This window comes from Haemaphysalis longicornis, unplaced genomic scaffold (assembly GCF_048455015.1).
Source record: "Haemaphysalis longicornis isolate Haplotype H1 unplaced genomic scaffold, Haemaphysalis longicornis Haplotype H1 scaffold_13, whole genome shotgun sequence".
Classification (NCBI taxonomy): domain Eukaryota; kingdom Metazoa; phylum Arthropoda; class Arachnida; order Ixodida; family Ixodidae; genus Haemaphysalis; species Haemaphysalis longicornis.
The window spans coordinates 86,788,060-86,809,599 of record NW_027526233.1 but is presented as its reverse complement, the minus strand read 5'-3'; the positions used below and the strand labels follow the sequence as shown (position 1 = coordinate 86,809,599).

The following is a 21,540-nucleotide window of genomic DNA, read 5'->3' as shown; positions in this document are numbered from 1 at the left end:
GCTTGACGGCACCGAGGACGAGATGCTGTGGTCAGTGGAAAGCGACAAGGAGCTCTCGGAGAGCAACGAGGAGTGAGATGAGCAAGATTACTTCGGGAAATAAATTGCCCGTTTCTCTTGCATTCGTTTTTCTGGATCACAAAGTTCCATGCACGTCACAATCAGAGGTGCCAAATTTTTCTTTTTCTTTTTTTTGCCAGGAAAATGAGGTGTGTGTTAGAATCGGGTAAGTACAATATTATGTGATGTGTTGTTTGAAATGCAGCCTTTGGTGCCCCCTTTCCTGTATCAAATGTGCGGGCACTACGCGAGGACTTTTTTTTTCTTTACCGGCGGGCTGAAAGTAAGAGTGTGGATTATATACAGGGGCGGGTTATACGCGCGAAAGTACGGTATCTTGCCATGCGAGGACACTGCTGCACCCTCTACGAAATGGTTTCGGGGACCTACAGCACCTCCTCTCATCCCCCCGTTCCTGCCCACTGAAGGGCAACGGCTTCCTCCAACAATTTCCACTCCCTTCTGTCGTCCGTTTTTCGTGTCAGGCTTTCCTTGTTCATCTCTATCGAATCGAACTCTGAGTTTCCCTTAACTTTGTCTACACCATCACTGCTCTCAGAAAGGCCCAGTTCATTATTAACTGTGGGTTCTTACAACAGAACAGGAATCCGGCCTGGTTGCTGTGCTGAAAGCATGGGGGTTAAATAAACACAAAATACCCCCCCCCCCCCCCCCCCGCTCCCCCCAATGGCAGCTACTCTATCTATTCCTGTTCACTCCATTTCTGTGCTATCCATTCTGCCCCCCTAATGCACCATAAATTGCGCAGTTCTGCTTTGCGTACAAGTGATGCCATTGTTGGAATACTAAAAAGTTGCTCAACAAAGCAAAAACTGTCGCAAATGAAGCCAAAGAATGAAGCCACAATTTCATTTCTGACTTCTCAGAAAAAGAAAAAAAAAAAAAAAGGCTATATACTCTGGGGCATCCAGTAAAAAATTGCCTGGTGAGAGAAAACTATGTTCAGAAAAAAAAAAAAAAAAGAAACAGTTACTCCTTCCTCTTTTTTCCAGCAAATCGAAACAAAGGCCTTGCTCTACCAGCTAGGCATATGGACGTATTTTCAATTTTCGAATACCGAAACGAATAACACGACATTTGATATGGCTTCAAATCGAATGACACTGCTACAAAATTTACTTTCATAGTATTTTGAAGTTTGCAAACGTAAAAGCACTGTCGTTTGAATGAACTCACGTGCGTGAAATTATGCCTGGTCGACAACAAAAGCTCCCCCGCTTAAAAAATACACACCATCCCCCATGTGTTCTGTGCAACGAGCCAGAACTAATTGAGAACCGCATTTATCGCGTCGTGGGGGCCTTGGTCGACCACTGCCAAAATGCACTGGCTTCCTTTGGTAACGGCTATTATCGATGCACATCAAAATTGGGCTATTTTAAATAAGTTTCAATCTTAAAAAGGCTTTACCGATACAAAGGCAAGGCTAGAACATTTTCAGAATAATGAACAAATTTGAGCTCAAGCTTAGCTAGACATCTTTCTTTTAAAATTGCCTGCAGTTTCAGTGAATAGGTACAAAGTTTACACAGTGTCTGAGGAACACCCCTTCTGAGACAGCGTTCCTAAAACACTCTACTCTAGTGCCTCCCCAAAATGAAAACATTCCTTAGCAAACCTTTGACGTTGCTTTAGCAAGTGGGAGAGGGGTTGGTGGTGGTGGTAAAAGCATTTTTATTGGAGGGGACTGGATGGGGCCCTATGTCGTCTAAATATCCCAACCAAATCAAAGACAGCTCAGCAAATCACATGAGCTCTCGATGCGGTAGTATTAATGCCCAATCAAACGCTGTGAGGATAACACGGCCTCGAATGGATATGCCAGCATTATGGGCGCTACCCCGGAGCAGACGTGGGTACAGCACCAGCAAAGAGTGTGAAGGCACGACGTGCAAAAGTTCCCTGGCTCGCTCGTGACTACTGCGCCACTGGGCGAGGCTTGCGCACAACCTGTGTACCCCCTCCAGCTACGTTGCCTGCAGCTGAGCTCGCCGCTCAGCAGCAACGGTGCTGTGGGGTCACAAGACATGTCACAGCCAATGGGATTTTAGGCGCTGCATCACCGCTATACCGCTATGCACCTTACCGGTACTCACCTTAGGGGCAGAAACTGGGAGGCCCACTAAATAGGTTCAACTTAAATTCAGGACGACTTAGCAAGCAATGGAACGGAAGATGACAGGTGTAACGCTAAGGGAGAAGAAGAGAGCGGAGTGGGTCAGGGAACAAACGCGTGTTAGGGACATATTAGCAGAAATTAAGAGGAATAAATGGACCGAGGCAGGGCATGTAATGCGAAGGCAAGATAACCACTGGTCATTAAGGGTAACCGAGTGGATTCCCAGAGACGGCAAGCATTGCAGGGGGCAGCAGAAAGTTAGGTGGGCGGATGAGATCAAGAAGTTAAATTGGTCGCAAGGATAAATTGGTCGCAGTTGGCACAGGACCGGGGTAATTGGAGAATAATGGGAGAGACCTTTGCCCTGCAGTGGGCGTAGATAGGCTGGTGGTGGTGGTGGTAATAATGATGATGATGACCACTATAAACAGGGCTGATGTACGTTTTTTCACTCAATAGACCATTTAATGGTTTTGCATCAAAGTGGAGAGACCCATTTGGACCAGGCAGCAATGGATGGTGCAAAAACAAGTGCATTCTTTGGAGATGAATAAGTGCCGCATTTAAACGTCGTATTCGACTGTTCACGCATGGTTTTCCGATATCAGATACAAGGTTGTAGTGATTGTGCATTTGCAGCTGAATAAGAGAAAAGCCGTGCAAGACTAATATCCTCACCCTTTCCTTACGCCGACACACAGGATGGGGTAGTCCAAGTCCGGAGTGATGATCATCTCGAAGATGCTCAGCCGTGCCGGCACCATGCACTCAAAATGCTGTGTACAAAGGCAAAAAAAAAAATACACGAGGCGGTGTCAAGAGTGCCGCTGTGAGAAGGACAAACGGAAGACGTGAGAAGTTCTTTCATGGCTATGACTTCAGCGAGGACACTGATCGCAAGGACACTTCTCTTATTTTTTAACATATGTGTCTGAGATTTGCACATTGAGTCTATTTTAACATCCTGAGCACAAATATGCAGTCAGTTTTTGTCTATGCGGTGTGAGGTCAGAGTTGTGCAACATGCTATGCCACTCCCTTTCGGGCAACCTTTTCCATTATCCACCTATGAAATACTCAAGTACTTTTTGTCCCTGTGTGCTCTAGAAGGACGACGGAGTGCAACTGCACCACTGAAGTAATTCTAGCATTGTTTCTGCTATTGCTGTAAAGTTATTAAATGCCAGGTCGTCAACTACCAAGTTTCTGTAAGACTAAACTGCATAAAATCTTGTGCTAGCAAAAAGGAAATTTCATACTCTTGTGGTTTTATTGCACTATTCAGTTCACAAGCTTTCGGATGCAGCAAAAAATGATACAAATCTGACCAGTACATCTCAAGATACTGTACCCGATAGTTGACTTCATGGGAAAAAAATTGGCCCCGACAAAACAAGGCACAAAGTTTGGAAACATAGGCGAAAACGGTCATTTGGGCTACTTCAGAGGGCGACAGCTTTATAAATACCTTATGGTACAGCTATAATATTGTACAGGTACATTCTTTGGAACCTCTAGACTGTAAGTAAAATTATTACAGAAAATGGATTTTTTGACAAATTTTCCGTCCTCAAGACTATTGTCCCCTCTTAAAAGCAATCCAACCATGCACAGCATGAATTATATTGTGCACATCTCTTGAAAACTCTGGAATTTAAACTCATGAGGATATATCCTTCAGAGATATGGGGGAAAAAAAAAAACCTGCCTCTGATGAAGCATGAGCGGTCAAGGCTCCCACGGCTAACAATGTCAAGGCTACATTACCCATCACCGTGGTCAAAGTAAGTGCACGATGCTCTGAATAGGCGTGGTTTAGTGAGCAAAACTGCAGCGTCAGCAGAATGTAAGGAAGGAAGCATTGGCTTGGCACTCCCACTCCCAATGATCGAAACATCAAATTATTACCTGTTTTGCATGCCATTTCTTGCGGTACAGTTAAACCTCGATTTAAGGGGGCAGTTGGGTCTTTGGGGCCGAAAAACGGTAAAAAAAAGCGTTTTCTCAAAAATGGCATTTTTGGCCTCCACAGCTATTTTTCTATCAGTCTGTAAATTTCCTCATCAAAAGGCACCATATTTTGTTGTTATTATATTATAATAGCATTTTAAAGTGCACTCTACAGCTCAGTTAGCACAGAATTCGATGGTGAAACGGCACTTTTCTTGCAATGCAAAGCTAGCATTTCATCCTCAGATATCTTGGCAGCCAGAGAAGGTACAACTTTAATTCATTTTGCTTCTGATACCGAAATGTGTGGAGAATACAATGTTGGAAACAAATTTTTCCAATGGAGGCTTTGGAAAATTATTATTGTGTTCAATTGGCACCACCTGCGAGCCATTTCTGGCAGAGCGTGGGAGAAGCAAAGTTCCCTGTGTTGTAAAACGACCAAAAATAGCTGAATCAAAAAAGTTCTTCCTATGTTGTATTCGTTAGTCATTTGTCTGCCTAGCCACATGGTAATTGCCATTCTATATGGGGTGGTTATTTTGTAACTGTGACCCAAAATAATGGCAATTAATCATTAATTAACTCAAAATATAATCAACTTACAAAAAATCTAATGGCAGATTTGAAATCAGCACAAAAAACTCTATAACGCAGTGCAGCTTCATTAGAATTGGTTGGTAAATAAAAAAAGTAGCTCTAAGACCAGTCTGCCCCCTTAATGAAGCTCTTGAAATTAGCACCAAACTTTGTTCTCGCGCAGTACTGTTCAATCGAAGGTTTGTACCCACAATGCACAAACAATGATAGTCTGCTGCTAGCTGCAAGCACGGGTCTGCAAGAGCTTTGGAAGTGATGATACGCAACCTTTCTCTGCTCCCAAGTTACTGCCAAAATTGGTGTCATGCTGAATTCGTGCGAGTGGAGATTATAAAGTGTTTTGTTGCCCACTACCCCTGTATGCGTGCAAACCATTGACATAGACGTGCACCACCTAGGGACTGGCATCCACACTGTTGTTCAAATTTCTCCTGTTTACACCATCCAGAGAGGGTTTTTTAAACCCCTAACTTGAAAACAGGAAGGAAAAAAAAAAGAAGAAAGCACAAACGGCGGTTCTTCTACACACCAGGAGAAGGCAGCTATTGCATGGTACCATCCCATATTGCCACGCATACGTTGGCAGAAGTTGGTGACCAGCTTCTCGCAAAAGAACAACTTCAGCCTAGGCCGATGCACGATGACAGTATGCCAACGGTTGCCTGACGCATACAAAAGTAAGCAGTGTGTGTTCCTGTGATAGCACATGAAGCTAAAGGAAACGAATTCGTACCCTCACCATACAGCCATTTCTGTCTGCGAATCCAAAGGAACAGGGGCTTCTGTCATTAAAGGACTGCTGTCGTCGCCACCGTAACCCTTGTCGCCGATGGTGTCCCTCCCAGCTAACTTTGTTGCGTCGTTGCACCAACAGCCGGGAGCAGAGACCACCAAAATGGAATTTATATCTGTCCGGGCACCTATCTAGGAGGCTACTGCCAGGAGGCCACCGCCCTCATCATCGTCCACCCACCTTGAGCAGCATGAACTTGGCGAGGGGGTTGTACCACTGCATGAGGAACACCCCCTGGGACGAGGCCCCGCAGAGGTACTTGTAGCCGTTGTACGGGTTGCGCCCCACGCAGCAACGCACGCACCCCTTCGTGTCCGCCACCTGCAATCACCGGCCCCACAGGTCAGCCCCAGGGCGACACTGCTCCCGCACCCGTCACGCCATAAACTGGCCGCTCGAAAATACAGACGGAAGTTTGACAACCACATAAGCGCTGCCAGGATGGAGGCCTGGCAGCCACCACTTGGCGGTAAAAAATGTTCAAATTAGCGCTCTTTTGAAAACTAGATCACGAGATTCTGATAAGGTAAGCCTCTGCCCAGGTGTACATCATTTGGCGCCAATTTCAAAACTTTGTATGTGTGAGTGGTGGCTGCGACGCTCATGTTGGAGTGCAGCTTGAAATCAATGCGGGATTTCACTGCATGAAGGCACTTTTTTTTTCCTTTGTTTTCAATACTTTGTGCTAAGTAGCTGAACATCACAGTTTCTGAAGCCAACCCAACGCACGCTGGTCAACAATATGCATGACCAGACAGCTTACTGCTGGCAAGTGAGTGCTCCTAAACAATTCTGACACTCGACGCAGGATATTTAGGTCAGCTGTTTTTAAAAGAGCCACTTGGCTCTTTGAGAATGTAGCCGTTTTTACGACACGCCCACAAACACAAGATCACTTATTTGTACCTTCACCACCAACACTCCCTCATGAGAACTAGGCAATTTTCCCTCAGAACTTCCTGTCTCTGTTCCCTTAGTTTTGCTGTTTCTCTCACTTTCACATAACACTGTAGCCAGTTTCCTTGCAGCCACTATGTCCCACTTTATTGAGAATTTAACTGTGAAACTGGTTTCTTTCTTAGTAAACGAATGTTTCCAGCCTGGCTTACTGCATCCTTTGAGCTCAAAATATGCTCATGGATTGCCTTTTTATGTCTATTGTTTTAGTGCTAAAGCAGCAGTTCAAGTTCTGACTATAACAACACATTACCCTCAATTCAAACCCTGTTGCCCGGTATGACTAGCACTGTACCGGTTGGAACCGTTTCTTCCAAACAAATAAACACCTTGATACCGGGACCAATCTACACTGAAGCAACAGAACTGCTGCAATGTGCTGAACAAAATTTCTGTCAATGCACACTGAACTAAAACAAAACGCGACAGTCTAATGAACCGAGTAAAACTGCAAGAGAACTCCACAAGTCTTCCCATCAAATGCAGGGCACCTCTTAGCTGCTCAGCCCATTTCACAAAGTGCAGGCATTTTGTGGCGACAGACTCCCGGAGCGAGCCCAAGAGCACAAGTTCCGAAGCCAGCAAACTGCCAGCTACGGTATTGCCTGGAGGTGTGCGATGAGTGAAAATTGTAACAGTTACGTGCCCCTATTGATTCGAGATAGCCAAGCCAATCTGTAAGCACTGCAGCTAGAAGGTGAACCAAAGAAAGAGTCGAGGAATGTTTTAGATGCGACGGCATCTCATTCACTCGCCTTGTCCCTCCACACGGCGTTGTTGTTGTCCGCCCACACCCCTCCCCCATTCTCCTCGCCGCGCCAGCTGCGCTCTCCGCCGCTCACCCCCTCTCCTCTCCGATAGCGAACACTCTCTCGCGAGGGGCATTGGATTGGATTCGATTAGATTGGCTTGGATTGGATTAAAGTGGATTGTGTTGGATTGTGTTGCGTCATAGCCGCGGCAGGGGGTTCACGGCACGTTTCACGCGATGGGAGAATCAACCTAACGGAAACAACAACGGAACCCCCTATGCGTCGCATCTACACAGGGGTTCCCGCGAGGGGAGGTGGGAGTAATTTACTGAAACTAAAATCCCTTACATTGTCCCTACGCCTGCCCAACTGAACTTTCAGCACGCCACTCTCCGTTAAACTCACTCCCCCAAAAGAACAGACCACACAAAACGATGTACACGTGAAAATGGCGCAAAAATGAGCGAGCAGCCTTGGTGACTTGGCAGTGTCGCATACTGCACGCTACGCAGGCCGAGTTCTTGTTCCTAGCCTGCACAGCCTCGCAAGGTCGCCTTCAGTATAGCCTGCACAGCTCTCCTACCCCCCCCTCACCTTGGAAGTGGCTGCGTACCGCCGAGGAACTAGCCGCTCCGGTAGCCGGCCCACGGGCAAGCCAAAGCGCTGGCCCGCCCGCGCGTGCAGTGCGGCCAAGTCATGCCTGTACAGCTGCTGGTTTTTGCCTGCACACACAGAAAGAGTTACAGCAGTAGTTGTAGCTGGGGTTCAATGGACTGTCAATAGGGGGGGTTGATTAACTGTACACAATACACTGTGTTTACATTGAAAACAGCATTATTAAGAAAAGGATTAAAGCATTAGGAAAAGGCGAAAGGCAGCGGTACGAAAGAATGGCCACTCCGGTAGGTTGGCGCTGAAGTTCTCTTCCAAAAAACGAGCATTTGTGTGTAAGAACCGAAAAGAAAAGACACATGTGCCCATGACGTGTGGCCTTTCACTTTGTTGTCCTGACTATTTTGCCACCGGATTTTACAACACGGACACAGCAGCTCCTACTGTCATGCAAACATTTGGCGCTTCATTTTAAAGTACGCGTCTGCCAGACAGCACTGAATCATGCCAGGGTGCTAAGAGTCATGGATGATGCTACAAGTTTTTGGTGTTTTAAATTAATTGGCTCTTTTTTGCGAGATAACGGCACATTAAGATGTCACGCGATAGGCACGTGCAGTTCCAATTTGTTTTTACTTCAATGCCTAACTAAAGTTTTTGCACCAGAAAGTGAACAGTTTCATACAAATAGCTCCCTCCCTGACCGCGGAATAAAAACCAACACTTTTCAGCCCTTGACCTTCTCAAGTTCTTCTGATTGTTTTCTTCTTCCAGCTGTTTTTTTTTTTATTCCAGAAGTACTACAACTGCCCTGATTTCTATTCCTGGCATTGTTTGTGCACTAAAGGAGTACAAAATACAATTATAACGAAACAAATATCAAATGACTGAGCGCCCAAGACTGTGGGTAGACCACGAAACATGGTGGCGGGGTTCTGAGTGCCCACTCACTTAGCCTAGGATTGGTTGGCGTGCAAGCGCTGCGCTAAATTACTACTCCACAATTTATAACGCAACCTAATACAGCAAATAAGGCTTGCAACCCACCAGGTGGGCTAACCCAACACCAATTCTCTAGCTATTACAGAAATACGGAAATAAATGACCAAATTCCCCTAACGACAAATTGCTTAAATCCTCGGCCTGCAGTAACTTATTCATTTACAGTACAACCTCATTACAAGAGGCACTCAAGAGATCGGGAAACGTGTCTCTTATAACCAAGACGTCTTATATGCAATGTTGCTAACATGGCGAACATAGGAAAACCAACCAAACCGTTTTCATTCAAATGTCTCATATAACCAAGTGTCTCTTGTAACAGAGTCTCTTGTAAAGAGGTTTTATGATATTTCATTTACCCTTAAGGCCTAAAGGGCATTTAACACAGGAGTTGTACAGCTTACATTTCTAGCAAGGACCAATGTTTGCCAGCTTATTTTACGGACAAAATACTTGAGGCAAAGAGTCTTGAGGCCAATTTGGTTTCCATGGCCACGGACCATATTTTTTGTACGACAGCAATGCGATCCCACAATTCTAACTAATGAAAAGCGTTGTGGCGACTGCGGTACCAAGTCGTGATTACGTGACTCACTGGAACCAAACTTCGATAGCAGCAATCGAACGCACGGTTTCACTCACCCGACAGCGACATGAGAACGTCCTTGATGACAAACATCCACGACGTCCTTCGCGGAAAGATCTGCACAAACGCAAGCACCGGTCAGTTCTGCACAAATACTTGCACTGAAACGCACGCTTAGTGAAAATGCTATGAAATGCTGTTACAAATTTCTTTTCAAGTGCAGAGCACCTTAGGAGCTCGCCTTGTCGTTGTAGCTCACTCACTGGACCCAAGTAGAGCCACACGGCATTCTGTCGTTGATTGATTGATTGATTGATTGTAGGGTTTAACGTGCCGATGCAACGCAGGCGATGAGGTGCGCCGTAGTGGAGGGCTCCGGATTAATTTTGACCACCTGGGGATCTTTATCGTGCGCCGAAATCTCGCACACACGGGCGTTTTTGCTTTTCGCCTCCATCAGAAAAGCGGCCACCGCGGCCGGGAATCGAACCCGCGACCTCGTGCTCAGCAGCGCAACGCCTTAGCCACTGAGCCACCGCGGCGGGCGGCATTCTGTCGTAGCGGCCGTTGTCGCGGAATAACACAGAGGCTTCGAAAGCCAAGCGGTTTATATATAAGTGGTTAAAAGCGCTCGAAACTCGTGAACCGCTGACGCTTGTCATACATATCCCCGTTGTTTTAGCGCAAAGAAAACTGCAGGTACATTTGAGGCAGAATATACGTACTTAACAAGCAGCGTCCGCGTTCATTTAGTTAGGAACGCTCGTTGGCTTGGCTTTTACGAAGGTCGTGGGTTCAATTCCCGGCCGCGGCAGCCGCTTTTCTGATGGAGGCGAAAAGCAAAAACGCCCGTGTGTTCGCGATTTCAGCGCACTTTAAGGATCCCCAGGTGGACAAAATTAATCCGGAGCCCTCCACTACGGCGCGCCTCCTTTCCTGCGTTGCGTCGGCACGTTAAACCCTACAATCAATCAATCAAGGTTTTTACGATGGTAAGCGAAAAAAGTGGCAGTGCCACGCCGGCATGTGCGGGAGCAAAAGCAAGCACAAAAAGAACAGAACTCCCACCGGCGCAGTTTCAGGCAGCGGGCGCGCAAGCACAGTCAAGGCAGGAAATTTGAAATGCGTTGGGTGGTAGCAGTGAGCGCATAACGGCACCACAGCCCATTATGGCGAATCACTGCTCTGCACTTCCGACAGTGTTCACGTTGAGTGGAACGGCTTCAATTTTTTTTCTTCTCTCCAGCGTTATACAAACCTCCAATGTAGATGCAGGGCCTCCACATTTGAGGCCCACATTGGAGTAGACGGGTGCAAGCTAGGCATTGTAACAACCGCTTTTGAAAAGAAGTCTTTGGGGGGGGGGAAAAAAAAACCAAAAAAATCTCTCGGTCAATAAAGGCAATTTATTCATTGCAAGGAGAGAGAGAGAGAGAGAGAGAGAGAGAGAGAGAGAGAGAGAGAGAGAGAGAGAGAGAGAGAGAGAGAGAGAGAGAGCTCACCTGGTCCACACAGGAGTCGTGAATCTCGTTGAGGTTGAGGGTGTAGATGCCTTCCTCGCACCCAAACAGGATGTGCTGGTCTGTTACGGGGGAAATAGAGGGGCAAAAGAAAGTGATCACACACATCAACTACGGCCTTTGAAACAGGAGAGACCGAACATGGTGGCTTGAAAATGAGGGACACCCTCGTCCCGTACTCACAGTCAACCACAAAACTGCCCAAGACCAACAAAAAGCCCCACCAGCAACAGCAGCCCGCATGCTTTTATCTTCCCGCTAACCCTACACAGTTTTCATTTTTTTTTCTTGTTTCACGTGTCGCCAGCCAACCCCCTCCAAATGTATTTTCCCTGCTACGTGTTCTATAAAAGCTATGTCAAAGCACTGGTGATGTCAAACGGCCCAACAATCCTTTTCGAGACTGTATGCAAACGTACTATAACAGCTCTGTGTGCCTGCGTGAATCTTTTATCGCCCAAGATTCTTCACATAACAAAAAGCAAGTCCCATATTTCAGAGAGCTCTACTCAACAGTAATCATGTGGCTGCTTCAAAGACGAGCTCACAACCAGTGCCCAAGCCTCGCATTACTACAGCATTCACGCACTCCAACAGATGGCAGCTTTGTTCAAATTGGCCACCATTGGAACTGAGGAGCAAGCGATAGAGGTGATCCCTTGAGGTGCACCACTCAATGTCTCTTCTCACAACACAATGGCATTGTGCAAAACAGAGCTCTTGGCTGCGTTTGTTACCATTATAAAAATAGGCATTCACAATGTGTGGAGTGCCCAATGCAGACAGCGTGCTCATTATGCGAGCAATCAAATTACAGTAAAAGCTCGTTAATTCCAACTCAAAGGGGACCATAAAATTGTTCGAATTAAGTGGAGTTTGAATTAGCACGAGGGCACTAGAATGAATGGCCGTCGCGCCACACTGCACGAACAGAACAGAAAAAACCACCTCTGGACCCGTTATAGGGAACAAGGTGCCACTACACGTTTGTGGCAGGTGATTTCGTAAATGATGTTCATGCAGCTCAAACAGCAAACGAAATTATTTGCTCAGCAGAAGCGAAAAAAGCTGTCGCTGCAGCGTAGCTTGCGCTACGCTATTGTTTTTCTGTTTTATTGTTTTGCATGTGTAGTAAATTTGGTTTGGTTTGGATCTGCAGCACATTGTAATCACTCTGGGCCGACTTCTTCTGCGAGGAGCGATGGAAACCAGGGGATCCCAGTTCGAATTTACCGTTTTGGATACCGACGCGTTCGAATTATTGGAAGTTGTCAGCCTTTGAAATATACAGGGCTGTGCTGGGACCATGGCATCAGTTCGAATTAACTGTGAGTTCAAATTATCCGAGTTCGAATTAACAAGCTTTTACTGCATCGCAATCAATAACGTGCACACGAACAGCACAAGAGAGATTAGTTAGTAAGAAACTGGCACAGCAGCTAAGTGCCTTTTGGCTCTCAACTCGGGTTAAAGTCTCGGCAGTGGGGCTTTGTAACAAACACGCACCCGTGCAAATTTTTCCCATCACATTCCGTGATGGAGCGTTGGCAGACACGTACGTGAAAGCCGCTCTCACAGTCCGTCACATTCCAGCAGAGTAAACCCGTCCTACCTCATGAACAGAAGCTCCCCCACTGACCTCAAAGCGGTTTGCACTCTTACTCCCCCGTGCTTGCCCTTGCACTTGCACTTGCACTAGTGCTCACCCCTGGTCTCAGGGTGTATCCAGCTGGTGCTGCAGAGGATCTTGAGGGGGCACCCGTTGAACACCTTGGAGAAGCAGGCCCCCATGTGCACCTTGGGTGTCGGGGGCAGGCCGTTGCTCACGGGCTTCTGCTGGGTATAACAGCGGGGAAAGGGGTCGGACCGGGGACGGAGGGCACCAGCTCGTTTAGAGGTCGTGCAAGACAGGCTGAAGGTTGCGGCAATACAACAGTGCACGCACATCTATCTACTACTACGGGCCGATCTGCTGCCCAACCAAACCTCAGAAGCCCGATCGAACAAGCTGAACCCACACCAAACGTGTCACTCCGGTGAACTCTGAGGACATGGAGGGCCGTCTCTGGGCAGGAAGGTACGCACCACAAAAACTGATGCCCTCTCCGTGTAACGACTAGAGTGGTCTCACGAGGGATTCATTCGCTGTCGTTGACGTTGTAAGAGTTCCCATTTTCGTGACGAGACAGTCGCCATCAGCGAGAACAAGAAAGCTTTGCTTTAAATCCAAACTTTGACCGTGTAGGAATGACAATCGGCTTGACGGCGGTTTTATAACGTCAGGGACCCTGGTTCGATTCTGAACAAGGAAAGCTTTGTTTTTTTTTTTTTTTTCTAGAGGTGCTTGATGCCCCTTTGCTCATCCTCACTATCGTTTTTGTGGAAACCAAATGAGTAAAGTTGGCTTTCCTGCAACGTCTTTTGGAAGCGGGACGGCCGCCATCAGTGGGGCATAGAAAGCTCCGCTTTAAAACACTGTTGCTGCGTTTACTTAACCCCCCACAACCCCGACGGTATAGGTGGACTTGATTTCAGCAACTTAAAAGATGAATTAAGGGCAAGTGGCAGAAGTTGCTTCTGCAGCAGCAAGCACGCTGTTAGCTTGAAAGTAGCTGACATTTGATGCATAGACTCTTCTAGAACATAACCGTGATGGAAAATACGTTGTTCGGTAGGCAACATTGGTTCAGACTTGTACTATCTTTTTTTCTCAGGAAGGGCTTCTATAATGAGTGAACAAAGACTGGCACAAACCAAGCAAAGATGCACGAGAAATCACAGCCAGCACAATTTGTGCCTGCATGCTATGATGCCATCAGAAGAAGAAAAAAAAAAAGGTGTCAGTAATGAAACTATCGCAGCAAAGCCAAAACTTGGAATGTTCTGAACACTACTCCGGCACTTTGCAACGGCAATGCTAGTGATAACGAGATTTATCAAAGTCAGCTCGCACTTTACACTCGATATCAGTGAACATAACGTTCCTTGGCCTGTGCCCTTTTTTTTATGCACATTAAAGGACATAGGCAGTGAGAAGACAAAGCATGAAAAAAATCAACTAGTACCGCTCTGTTGAACCGATTGGGGAACGCAAAGCACTTTTAAAATCAAGTCCAACACCAAGCAAACAAACCCAGAAGTGAGAAACGAGTTGATTTGTTCTGTCTAATTTTGAACGTCCGTGCACCCCCCTCCAAATGCAGACAGCTTCGACCGTGCCACAATGGTGCAATCCGATAGACATTGGCTTTATAATAAAACACGAGGGACCCAAATTCGATTCTGACTGCAGGAACTGTTGTCATTTTCCCTCACTTCAACCTCGATCATCATAATCGTCAGAGAAAGATGGCTCTCCTGCACTGCGTTTTGGGGTGGACTACACGCGACATCAGTGAGCGGCTGAAAGCTTCGATTTAACAGAAAAGAAGTGAACTGAGACACCAAATAACTGTGTACGACAACACGATCTGTAACTCCCTGCAAGGCTCGCGTTGAACCATACAAAAGAAACCAATTTTTAGTTGTTGTTTTTCTCCCCCACGTATATGAGAACCAGCGTAGAGACGCTGATACTTGACACCGCTTGACTGAATGTGTAAAGAGGATAAGACAGACACAACGAACAACTGACGCTACTGCTCTGCTTACAGGCACTTACAAATTTCATAGGCTTGATGCCCATTTTGTTGTCAATGCATGTACTTTGCACAGAGCGGAAATTTTGGCTAGATTGCAATCCAATCATCTTGAAACACTGTCAAGAAGATGGAACACAACGAGTACAGAATAGATGCCACATCACCGATGCCTCCTATTCCTTGCTGGCATTTACTCTTTAACATGTAGTGTCCTGTCCTGCTTGGAGGTGTTGCTAGATGGACGTATTCTGCGGAGATGCCTTATTGTGAGCGACAGCCTCGAAAGCACAACTCCCTCTGTTAGAGTTTTGCTACAATCGAGTTCGATGCTGACAGACACAAGGCTTAGCTGCTGTTCATCGGAATGGTTGGCAATCCGAGACGCAGCCAACCAGCACATGCGGGCTGATTTGCACATCCAGCATCCACTAACAACACGGACACCGTACCTGGGGCACGTTGGGTACCAAGTGGGAGCGCCGCTTCTCCTTCTTGCGCGGGGGTGCCTCGGGCCGGCTGCCCGCTCCGTCGTGGGAGCGTGTCATCACGTCCTCGTCGGGGGCCTCCTCCTCCTCTTCCTCCTCCTCTCCTCCCCTCCCCCTCTCCAGGGTGCCCCCTCCCGTTGGAGTCAGGCTGCCCTCCCGCGTGTCCTCCACTGCGACGCACAACAGAGAGGGGTGGCAACAAGAAGGTGTCACAACCGTCTGCATCGTTGTTTTAGGTGCGGAGTGCCTTAGGACCACACAATGTCCGTCCGCGTCCGTGTGCGTAGCATTTACAATCGCAAAAAATCGCACAGGCACCGGCAGGATTCGAGCCTGTGTCTGGTAGACCAGACAGAGTTAGTGTCAGTCGTCTTACCCATTGGGCTACGACCGTGCTCTAGTACCTGAGAGTCAAGCGGATTACTCCGTCGCCTGTAATGGTGCGGAGTACCTTAGGACCTCCCAATGTCTGCCCGCGTCCATCCTTACGCACACCAGCATGAAGCGAAAATGAAGCGAAATTCGATTTGAGCTGTGAGTTGCAGTTTCATTTAGGGAATAACCAAGGTGCAACCCACGGCTCAAATCGAATGACGGTTGGCGCGCAAATCAGATGTCCCCGTACTCCGCACCCTTCCCATCGTCCATGAAGTGGAGATGCTGCCATAACTCGTTGTGACTGAGCCGCAGAAAACTTTAAAAGTAAATTATATAATAGGGTGTAGTTAGGTGCTACCAACATTGTTTTATTTTTTACTGGGAGACATTTCAGTTCGTTTCTTATAATCTAGACAACTCGCTGCTCTTTCAGAGAAAACTTGGGCCCATGCAACCATAAAACAACATAACAACCACAGAGCTTTTGAGTACGTAAATTAACACGTCAATTGTAGTACCTAGTCCAATCAAACCATGTCCTGAATTGTACCCATGTAATACGCACTGTCACGTGTTAGTTTTGTACAATACAGCTCGGTGCTTTTTTGTGTGTTTTGTTGTTGGCACCCTTTGGTTGTTTTGTAGTGATTTATCCGAAGGACTGCTTAACCGGGCTCACTGTTATCAGCCAAAACACTTTCAGTGCCAACTTCAAAGTGAATTAGCAAATCCTTACCGATTGATAACAAATGCACACACTAACTTAACGACAGGATGGACTTAGAACCGAGCGAGTGGACTAACTTCTTAGCAATGAGCTCTGCTTTTAGACTGCACTCAGTAGGCAAGCGTGTCTTGTTAGTTATGTGCGTTGCTTTTAAAATATCATGGTTCCTCTCTGTCAGTAGAAGTCTTCCCTTTCTCCAAATAAATAGTTGTAAGCACTGCATTTGCTTGCCTACCTTTCCCTGGGGCCCTGTTTTGAGTGTTTTTTTCCCCCGCGTAAACAGAATGGACTGAACAATGGGAGTGTAAAACTGACCGGACTGCTGAACGACAGGACTGAAAGATCGATTGCCTGGACCGCAGCCCCTGTTAATGATTGATGGGAGTACAGCTGTTCAGACTGACCCACTGAATGAACAGCGGCGGAGATAGATTGAGTGCTTGGGGTGTCTCGCTGATTGACTGCCCCCCCTGTTAATGATTGATGGGAGTACAGCTGTTCAGACTGACCCACCGAATGAACAGCGGCGGAGATAGATTGAGTGCTTGGGGTGTCTCGCTGATTGACTGCCCCCCCTGTTAATGATTGATGGGAGTATAGCTGTTCAGACTGACCCACTGAATGAACAGCGGCGGAGATAGATTGAGTGCTTGGGGTGTCTCGCTGATTGACTGCCCCCCCTGTTAATGATTGATGGGAGTACAGCTGTTTAGACTGACCCACCGAATGAACAGCGGCGGAGATAGATTGAGTGCTTGGGGTGTCTCGCTGATTGACTGCCCCCCCTGTTAATGATTGATGGGAGTACAGCTGTTCAGACTGACCCACCGAATGAACAGCGGCGGAGATAGATTGAGTGCTTGGGGTGTCTCGCTGATTGACTGCCCCCCCTGTTAATGATTGATGGGAGTACAGCTGTTCAGACTGACCCACCGAATGAACAGCGGGGGAGATAGATTGAGTGCTTGGGGTGTCTCGCTGATTGACTGCCCCCCCTGTTAATGATTGATGGGAGTACAGCTGTTCAGACTGACCCACTGAATGAACAGCGGCGGAGATAGATTGAGTGCTTGGGGTGTCTCGCTGATTGACTGCCCCCCCTGTTAATGATTGATGGGAGTACAGCTGTTCAGACTGACCCACCGAATGAACAGCGGGGGAGATAGATTGAGTGCTTGGGGTGTCTCGCTGATTGACTGCCCCCCCTGTTAATGATTGATGGGAGTACAGCTGTTCAGACTGACCCACTGAATGAACAGCGGCGGAGATAGATTGAGTGCTTGGGGTGTCTCGCTGATTGACTGCCCCCCCTGTTAATGATTGATGGGAGTACAGCTGTTCAGACTGACCCACTGAATGAACAGCGGCGGAGATAGATTGAGTGCTTGGGGTGTCTCGCTGATTGACTGCCCCCCCTGTTAATGATTGATGAGAGTACAGCTGTTCAGACCGACCCACTGAATGAACAGCGGCGGAGATAGATTGAGTGCTTGGGGTGTCTCGCTGATTGACTGCCCCCCCTGTTAATGATTGATGGGAGTACAGCTGTTCAGACTGACCCACCGAATGAACAGCGGGGGAGATAGATTGAGTGCTTGGGGTGTCTCGCTGATTGACTGCCCCCCCTGTTAATGATTGATGGGAGTACAGCTGTTCAGACTGACCCACCGAATGAACAGCGGCGGAGATAGATTGAGTGCTTGGGGTGTCTCGCTGATTGACTGCCCCCCCTGTTAATGATTGATGGGAGTACAGCTGTTCAGACTGACCCACTGAATGAACAGCGGCGGAGATAGATTGAGTGCTTGGGGTGTCTCGCTGATTGACTGCCCCCCCTGTTAATGATTGATGAGAGTACAGCTGTTCAGACTGACCCACCGAATGAACAGCGGCGGAGATAGATTGAGTGCTTGGGGTGTCTCGCTGATTGACTGCCCCCCCTGTTAATGATTGATGAGAGTACAGCTGTTCAGACTGACCCACCGAATGAACAGCGGCGGAGATAGATTGAGTGCTTGGGGTGTCTCGCTGATTGACTGCCCCCCCTGTTAATGATTGATGGGAGTACAGCTGTTCAGACTGACCCACCGAATGAACAGCGGCGGAGATAGATTGAGTGCTTGGGGTGTCTCGCTGATTGACTGCCCCCCCTGTTAATGATTGATGGGAGTACAGCTGTTCAGACTGACCCACCGAATGAACAGCGGCGGAGATAGATTGAGTGCTTGGGGTGTCTCGCTGATTGACTGCCCCCCCTGTTAATGATTGATGGGAGTACAGCTGTTCAGACTGACCCACCGAATGAACAGCGGCGGAGATAGATTGAGTGCTTGGGGTGTCTCGCTGATTGACTGCCCCCCCTGTTAATGATTGATGAGAGTACAGCTGTTCAGACTGACCCACCGAATGAACAGCGGCGGAGATAGATTGAGTGCTTGGGGTGTCTCGCTGATTGACTGCCCCCCCTGTTAATGATTGATGGGAGTACAGCTGTTCAGACTGACCCACCGAATGAACAGCGGCGGAGATAGATTGAGTGCTTGGGGTGTCTCGCTGATTGACTGCCCCCCCTGTTAATGATTGATGGGAGTACAGCTGTTCAGACTGACCCACCGAATGAACAGCGGCGGAGATAGATTGAGTGCTTGGGGTGTCTCGCTGATTGACTGCCCCCCCTGTTAATGATTGATGAGAGTACAGCTGTTCAGACTGACCCACCGAATGAACAGCGGCGGAGATAGATTGAGTGCTTGGGGTGTCTCGCTGATTGACTGCCCCCCCTGTTAATGATTGATGGGAGTACAGCTGTTCAGACTGACCCACTGAATGAACAGCGGCGGAGATAGATTGAGTGCTTGGGGTGTCTCGCTGATTGACTGCCCCCCCTGTTAATGATTGATGAGAGTACAGCTGTTCAGACTGACCCACCGAATGAACAGCGGCGGAGATAGATTGAGTGCTTGGGGTGTCTCGCTGATTGACTGCCCCCCCTGTTAATGATTGATGAGAGTACAGCTGTTCAGACTGACCCACCGAATGAACAGCGGCGGAGATAGATTGAGTGCTTGGGGTGTCTCGCTGATTGACTGCCCCCCCTGTTAATGATTGATGGGAGTACAGCTGTTCAGACTGACCCACTGAATGAACAGCGGCGGAGATAGATTGAGTGCTTGGGGTGTCTCGCTGATTGACTGCCCCCCCTGTTAATGATTGATGAGAGTACAGCTGTTCAGACTGACCCACCGAATGAACAGCGGCGGAGATAGATTGAGTGCTTGGGGTGTCTCGCTGATTGACTGCCCCCCCTGTTAATGATTGATGAGAGTACAGCTGTTCAGACTGACCCACCGAATGAACAGCGGCGGAGATAGATTGAGTGCTTGGGGTGTCTCGCTGATTGACTGCCCCCCCTGTTAATGATTGATGGGAGTACAGCTGTTCAGACTGACCCACCGAATGAACAGCGGCGGAGATAGATTGAGTGCTTGGGGTGTCTCGCTGATTGACTGCCCCCCCTGTTAATGATTGATGGGAGTACAGCTGTTCAGACTGACCCACTGAATGAACAGCGGCGGAGATAGATTGAGTGCTTGGGGTGTCTCGCTGATTGACTGCCCCCCCTGTTAATGATTGATGAGAGTACAGCTGTTCAGACTGACCCACCGAATGAACAGCGGCGGAGATAGATTGAGTGCTTGGGGTGTCTCGCTGATTGACTGCCCCCCCTGTTAATGATTGATGAGAGTACAGCTGTTCAGACTGACCCACCGAATGAACAGCGGCGGAGATAGATTGAGTGCTTGGGGTGTCTCGCTGATTGACTGCCCCCCCCTGTTAATGATTGATGGGAGTACAGCTGTTCAGACTGACCCACCGAATGAACAGCGGCGGAGATAGATTGAGTGCTTGGGGTGTCTCGCTGATTGACTGCCCCCCCTGTTAATGATTGATGGGAGTACAGCTGTTCAGACTGACCCACCGAATGAACAGCGGCGGAGATAGATTGAGTGCTTGGGGGTGTCTCGCTGATTGACTGCCCCCCCTGTTAATGATTGATGGGAGTACAGCTGTTCAGACTGACCCACCGAATGAACAGCGGCGGAGATAGATTGAGTGCTTGGGGTGTCTCGCTGATTGACTGCCCCCCCTGTTAATGATTGATGGGAGTACAGCTGTTCAGACTGACCCACCGAATGAACAGCGGCGGAGATAGATTGAGTGCTTGGGGTGTCTCGCTGATTGACTGCCCCCCCTGTTAATGATTGATGGGAGTACAGCTGTTCAGACTGACCCACCGAATGAACAGCGGCGGAGATAGATTGAGTGCTTGGGGTGTCTCGCTGATTGACTGCCCCCCCCTGTTAATGATTGATGGGAGTACAGCTGTTCAGACTGACCCACCGAATGAACAGCGGCGGAGATAGATTGAGTGCTTGGGGTGTCTCGCTGATTGACTGCCCCCCCTGTTAATGATTGATGAGAGTACAGCTGTTCAGACTGACCCACCGAATGAACAGCGGCGGAGATAGATTGAGTGCTTGGGGTGTCTCGCTGATTGACTGCCCCCCCCTGTTAATGATTGATGGGAGTACAGCTGTTCAGACTGACCCACTGAATGAACAGCGGCGGAGATAGATTGAGTGCTTGGGGTGTCTCGCTGATTGACTGCCCCCCCCTGTTAATGATTGATGAGAGTACAGCTGTTCAGACTGACCCACCGAATGAACAGCGGCGGAGATAGATTGAGTGCTTGGGGTGTCTCGCTGATTGACTGCCCCCCCTGTTAATGATTGATGGGAGTACAGCTGTTCAGACTGACCCACTGAATGAACAGCGGCGGAGATAGATTGAGTGCTTGGGGTGTCTCGCTGATTGACTGCCCCCCCTGTTAATGATTGATGAGAGTACAGCTGTTCAGACTGACCCACCGAATGAACAGCGGCGGAGATAGATTGAGTGCTTGGGGTGTCTCGCTGATTGACTGCCCCCCCTGTTAATGATTGATGGGAGTACAGCTGTTCAGACTGACCCACCGAATGAACAGCGGCGGAGATAGATTGAGTGCTTGGGGTGTCTCGCTGATTGACTGCCCCCCCTGTTAATGATTGATGAGAGTACAGCTGTTCAGACTGACCCACCGAATGAACAGCGGCGGAGATAGATTGAGTGCTTGGGGTGTCTCGCTGATTGACTGCCCCCCCTGTTAATGATTGATGGGAGTACAGCTGTTCAGACTGACCCACCGAATGAACAGCGGCGGAGATAGATTGAGTGCTTGGGGTGTCTCGCTGATTGACTGCCCCCCCTGGTTAATGATTGATGAGAGTACAGCTGTTC

At 48.2% G+C, this 21,540-nt stretch overlaps 1 protein-coding gene across 18 annotated transcripts in view; it reads right to left on the bottom strand.

Annotated features, from left to right (window-relative positions):
- The window catches only part of Hppy (MAP4K3-like protein hppy), a 228,952-nt gene that overhangs the window by 21,426 nt on the left and 185,986 nt on the right, over positions 1 to 21,540 (bottom strand). For 14 of the 18 annotated variants that reach the window (XM_077694881.1, XM_077694883.1, XM_077694888.1 and 11 more), the window contains 5 exons: positions 10,955 to 11,034; positions 9,509 to 9,569; positions 7,847 to 7,974; positions 5,724 to 5,864; positions 2,879 to 2,976 (listed from right to left, as the gene is read on the bottom strand). In XM_077694881.1, the coding sequence (XP_077551007.1) occupies positions 2,879 to 2,976; positions 5,724 to 5,864; positions 7,847 to 7,974; positions 9,509 to 9,569; positions 10,955 to 11,034 (508 nt within the window). Of the gene's footprint in view, positions 1 to 2,878; positions 2,977 to 5,723; positions 5,865 to 7,846; positions 7,975 to 9,508; positions 9,570 to 10,954; positions 11,035 to 12,678; positions 12,809 to 15,062; positions 15,269 to 21,540 lie in introns of all 18 variants that reach the window. The other 4 variants (XM_077694885.1, XM_077694886.1, XM_077694898.1 and 1 more) reach the window with 2 other exon arrangements.